The sequence below is a fragment of the Mastomys coucha genome, unplaced genomic scaffold, assembly GCF_008632895.1.
Source record: "Mastomys coucha isolate ucsf_1 unplaced genomic scaffold, UCSF_Mcou_1 pScaffold12, whole genome shotgun sequence".
In the NCBI taxonomy this organism is placed as follows: Eukaryota; Metazoa; Chordata; class Mammalia; order Rodentia; family Muridae; genus Mastomys; species Mastomys coucha.
The window spans coordinates 86,242,112-86,247,692 of NW_022196894.1; the positions used below are offsets into that span (position 1 = coordinate 86,242,112).

General features: G+C 38.6%; 2 protein-coding genes across 2 annotated transcripts; one reads left to right on the forward strand and one right to left on the reverse strand.

Moving 5' to 3' along the window:
• Positions 1 to 221: 221 nt before the first annotated feature.
• Positions 222 to 1,060, reverse strand: LOC116086556 (keratin-associated protein 14). Its single transcript, XM_031364761.1, has one exon. The coding sequence runs from the start codon at positions 1,011 to 1,013 to the stop codon at positions 510 to 512; it is 504 nt and encodes a 167-aa protein (XP_031220621.1). The 5' UTR covers positions 1,014 to 1,060; the 3' UTR covers positions 222 to 509.
• Positions 1,061 to 3,866: 2,806 nt separating this feature from the next.
• Positions 3,867 to 4,687, forward strand: LOC116086557 (keratin-associated protein 15-1). Its single transcript, XM_031364763.1, has one exon. It carries the CDS (start codon positions 3,914 to 3,916, stop codon positions 4,361 to 4,363), a length of 450 nt encoding a protein of 149 aa, XP_031220623.1. The 5' UTR covers positions 3,867 to 3,913; the 3' UTR covers positions 4,364 to 4,687.
• The last annotated feature ends 894 nt before the right edge of the window (positions 4,688 to 5,581 follow it).

A 5,581-nucleotide genomic window follows, 5' to 3' on the forward strand; every position in this document is an offset into this window, starting at 1 on the left:
CTAAGAAGATGCTCTCCTCATTTCACTATATGATGTATTAACAGATGGAGAAAACAGAAAAGTTGAAAAAAATCCTTCAGATACAAAAGGATGGCTTTATACAATTAAAACGTGGAGGTTCACAATACAGCAAAGCCCACGGAGATGTTCTAAAGTAGTTTTGAAGACAAGAAAATGAAAGTAATAATAATGATATTCACAAAACATAAAGAAGTCCAGTTGCATATTTTTATTTAAACTTACAGCCTTGTTCTTCGCAAAAATCAAGACCATAAGTCTGAGTAATTACTAAGAGATACGTGAAGAAAGAATTATGCTTGATTTTTGCATGCCTATAATATATAAGAAAACAATTTAGCATCTTTCTCCAATCAATTACATTTTCCAATTACAGGAACTCATGAGTAGAAGTCAAATTACTAGATTAATGTAGAAAATTCAAAGACGGTGTCTCTCTTAACATGGTAGGTAGTAGGCAACTTTTACATTTCTAATTCCCCCAACACAGATCAGAAGAAGCCAGTCCCACAGGTTGGCTGGTAAGAAACAGACTGGCAGCTTTTGGAAGAGAAGCAGGTTGGGCGATAATAGTTGGATCCACAATTTAGGGATGAGAAAGTACGGGTACCACATCCCACTGACTGGAAACCACGGGATCCAAAGCCCTGGGTTGGGTAGCCACAACCAAAAGACTGGACACCCCTGGAACCAAATCCCAGGGATCCTGAGAACGTTGACTGGCAGGGGCTGCAGGACCCTGGAATCCCCTGGCTGTAGAAAGGCCTCTGGCAGGGTCTGGAGACCACATAGGATGTCTGGAAGCTGGTGGGCTCACAGAAGGTTTCCTGGCACCCACTGTGAAGAGAGGAGCCCAGCTGGTGGGTGATGGGAGTTTGGAGGTCAGTGCTGTAGAAGACATTGTTAGGGTAGGAGGAACCGCATGAAGAGATTGGATACTGCAGCTGGCCCCCAAAGGCCTGGGAGAAGGTTCCAGAGCAACTGTTGCAGGACATGTTGAGAGGAGATAAGACTTTGAGGATGGGATGAGGATGTTCGGAGTTTGAATAGCCCTTCTTAGACGCAAAGCACTTATATATATATCCCTGTCCTTGGGTGCGTCATCCCCATGGTGCATGAACACAATTTACCTGCGGCTTTAATTGAATTGAGAATACCATTATAGTCATGCATATTTACTTTTTGTGTGGTTTCACAACTGGATAGAGCAGTGATGTCTGTGGCCCTGGAATTCAGGTAATAGTGCTCAATCTTCAAAGCTATTATTCATCTTCCCTCAGCAAAAGGTCACCCTGCACATCACTCAGAAAACTGCTTTAGAGGTAGACGGTCTGGGCTGAGGGAAGCTAGCTTAATTAAAAATAATTGATACCCGTTGCACAATCTGTCCAAAAGTTGTTGCCATCTGGCTGGCAAAGTTGTTCGCTGATCCACACATAGTCATTTCTTTTAAACAAAAACACACACTGATTGCTGTCTCCAAATGGCAAGCTTCTATGATGAATCGTGTCATCACAACACTGATATACAAGATGTATAAGGACTTTAAAAAACCGGACTTCAGTAAAATAATTTTACTGAAATATGGAAAGATTCTTATTTCTCATGCACCTGCCTAAGAACAGAATCCAGATATTAAATATCCATCTTAACTTGTGTGTGTGCGTGCTTGTGTGTGCGGATGGATGGGTGGGATGTGGAGGGGTTGGGGTGGTTTTCTATGTAGTGAGCTAAATGCTTTATGCTTTGTGCTAGTCTATATGCTAAAGATTATCCCTCTAAGATGATAAAAATGTGTTAAAAGGGACAAAGCTTGAGGTAATAATGTCAGAGTAATTTCTATCTTTAATCAGGATCATTGTTTCCCACTAACAAGAGTCTATAACCCGGTGAGGGTCCTTATTCTAAAAAGGAAAAAACAATCTTACAAAGCAATTGACTTGAGGTGTCAGGCCAAAGGAGCCATCGCTGGGAGGTGCTTCCTCTGGCCAAAAGCAGCATATATCACTTTGATTTAAATTGTTTTCAGGTGCTTCTGACAAATATTGCAAAATGTCCAAAGTGAGGGTCATATTTCCTTGATTTCCACAGCTTGTTTTTCACCTCAGTGTAAGAGTCTAATGAAGACTGATGCCCGGAGGTGGGGAGGAGAAACTGCTGAGGGCTATCTCAGGCTGGCTGCAATGCTGTTTATTTCATTTTAGAGAACAACATTTCCCTCTACTTCTGAACACTGGCGTTTTTGTGTGAGAGAGCATCGTTTTCTTTCTTTCCTTTGTTAAGTTAATATGTTCAGACTCATAAAGTCTACAGTTTAAGAGAGATGTTAGCAAATGTTTCCAGCTTGGGTTCTGCTTCTTTTAAAACTCAGGTTGGAATTCCAGAAATCTGATTCAGTATTCTCAGAACCCTAAAAGAACAGCTCTTTTTTTTTTTTTAAATTTGTCCTTAAAATTTAGACCAAGTAATCATAACTTTCCATAAAATTAGTCTCAGCTCATTTTCAGTGTGTAATTTGTGCTGAGAACGATGACATTCAATGTCTTTCCATCTCTACAAGGTTACTTAGGCAGTCTCCTGTACCAGTGAACCATCTCTACGGTAAGCTATGCTGCACCTTGTGGAAGACCACGGAAACATCTTAACACTTCATTTTCTAGGAAGAATATACAAGCTTATTGATAGATACACAATGTTAGCAACTCCAAAATAATATCTTCGCATTCCCATCCCATTTGATAACTTTCCCTACCTATGTGTCTGTTCCTAAGGGCCATTTGTAACCATGAGTTCTTCTAAGTCTTAATCCTTTCATAATATCTATAGGAGAGAGATATTCTTCACATTCCTTAGTTATGTTTAAAAAAAATTAAATAGAAAGAAAGGAACAGCAGTATGGCAATTAGATAATGTTCAGAACTTACTACTCTGTTGTCAGGTATACCAGTACCACTAGCAGGCAAAGAGATGTATTCTATGAAGTCAATGATATTTTATTTTGATAATGAAGCTTGTTAAGTTATTAATAACTTTCATAATAAAGCAATGAAGTGGTGGGGACACTAGGTTCTAATTAAAATATAAAAGGGCTGACAACATTTTCCAGGGTGGTAGAGCACACATGGGGCCTTGAATTTTTTACCTAGAAGGAAAGAATGGAAAATAGGAGAAAACAAAACAAAAAGAAAGAAAGAAAAGAGAAAGGTAAGGCAACAAAGGAATCCTGTGATGTAAATATTTTACAATTTAGTGTTCTGAGCACTCATGCAAACATTGGTCTTTTCAGCCATATACAGTCAGTTACACAAAGAAAAATTCACAAACTGTGTTATAAACAACATTGAACTTGAATTTTTTTTTCTCCCAAGGATTTAGTATTGCACTGTTCCATTCATAACACCTACAACATTTGGAGAGAGACTTATAAGATGAGGATTTATTTCTCTGTTTTCAATCAAGCTTCTAAACTTGGAGCATCACAATTTTCTTTCCAGAATACAAACTTTTGTAGAGTGTTGAATCAGGCAGGATTATTGCTGCATCATCCATTTGATCACATTTTGAAGCCTGGAATAAATGAAGCATCTATCCTAAAGAGTCAATTATGATGGCTTTCATTCGACCTATTGTAGATATTGAGAAATTGCATTTTTACTTCATGAATAATTGCTTTGAAAACTAATGAAATTCCTTCATTTAGAAGTGTACATTCATAAAAAGTCCTTTGAAGGTTAAAGTATTTCATTTTTACTGGAGCCTAATTAGGCATTCTTATTAAAATGGACACAGGCTACTACACCCATCTTTCTGGTATATAAGGGCCCAGGTTAGACGGTGGTATTCATACTCGCAGATTCATCGCTGCAACTCAACTGAAACCAGAACTCCTGACAACATGTCTTATTGTAACTCTGGAAACTACTCCTCCCAGTCTTTTGGAGGTTTCTTGAGGCAGCCAGTCTCAACCTACAACTCTTTCTATCCCACCAGCAATGTAGTCTATTCTCCAAAGAACTTCCAGCTGGGCTCCTCTTTCTACAATGGACAGCAGGAGACCTTCAGTGAGCCACTTGAGGGCCACTTGCCCTGTGTGGGGACTGCATCCTTCCAGACATCCTGTTTCCGGCCCAAGCAGTACTTCTCCAGCCCGTGCCAGGGAGGCTTTACCGGATCTTTTGGATATGGCAATTCAGGGTTTGGATCTTTTGGGTTTGGAAGCTCTGGCATTCGCTCTCAGGGCTTTGGATCCAACTTCTACCGCCCAGGATTCTTTTCTTCTAAGAGTATCCAGTCATCTTACTACCAGCCAGGCTACAGCTCTGGCTTTTGTGGGTCAAATTTCTGAGCATCCCAGTTGTCTCATGAAGGTTTCTCTAACTTATGGAACTCACATGGCTTCTCCAACATTTAGGATTGATCAATGAGCATTTGTCTCTCCAGGACTCAGCATCATGATACACCTGGAAGCAAATTATTTTTTGAAGACAATATAACTTTGACCTTTAACCTACCTTTGACCTTTCAACTCTACTACAAGAGATAGCTAGCATTTTAACTGTTATGTAAATGCCTGGATCACTTCTGGTACCATCCGTCTTTCTAAATTTTTTCTCTCATTTCCTGAGGATTTGTTCACTCAAATTTATTTTAAATAAACTTATGTCTGTAGCATGAATTTTGGCATTCTAGTATTTTTTTTTTATTTATGACGACACGTTTATTCAATGCATCTGATGTGTTAACTCTTCAGATTTTTGTTTTCTCTGTTTCCCCTAATATTTTGTTTCACAGAAAAGCAGACTCTCTGGAAGAAAATTCATATATATGTCTTATATCATGTCAACTTTCATATCGAGAGATTTATATTCCTTCATAGGCCCATTTGTTCATGTAATTACTTCAGACATTTTGTTTTCTGTGGGGCATTCAATGGAAAAGATTATTGGGTTCTTGTTATATACCAAATACTGTGATGAACAAAGGTGTGAATTCTTAACTTTCAAGAGGCTCATACAAATACAATTCTAGTTTAACACGGCATGACAAGTCAATAATGGGGATAAAAACATAAAATTCAGAAGAAACACTAAGAAGGTTTTATAAAGAGACAGAGAATGTGATCATTCAAACAGAAAGTGTTAGTCTGTCTTTCAGTCAGTCAGTCAGTCAGTCAGTTAATTACTTCATTTAAATCAAAAGAATCCTAGTGATGTATCATACCACTAGGAGTCCATGGGAGAGCAGCTGCCAAAGAGGATTAGACAAGAAAGGGATTTGTCATTACAAAATAGGAGTGAGGGAAATGTCAAGGTATCTGGGGAAGTATGTCTGAGCTCAGTAAAGGACAGAGGGAAGGAAAGAAGTTTAGATCAAAGAAATACTTTCCAAAAGGAATAAGAAGCACTGGAGCTCGAAGCCAGTCTCTTGTACATGGTAAGCCATTGTCATATCGCTAACATACTGCTAAGTTTTAAAATAATTTTATGTTGAATAAAGTCTTGAAAAATTGCCCAGACTGTCTTTCAACTTGAAATTCTCCATCCTTAACCTTCTGAGTAGCTAA

Excerpts from the sequence above, each read along its gene's own strand:
- LOC116086556 (XM_031364761.1), bottom strand. The coding sequence starts at position 1,013 with ATGTCCTGCAACAGTTGCTCTGGAACCTTCTCCCAGGCCTTTGGGGGC.
- LOC116086557 (XM_031364763.1), top strand. The coding sequence starts at position 3,914 with ATGTCTTATTGTAACTCTGGAAACTACTCCTCCCAGTCTTTTGGAGGT.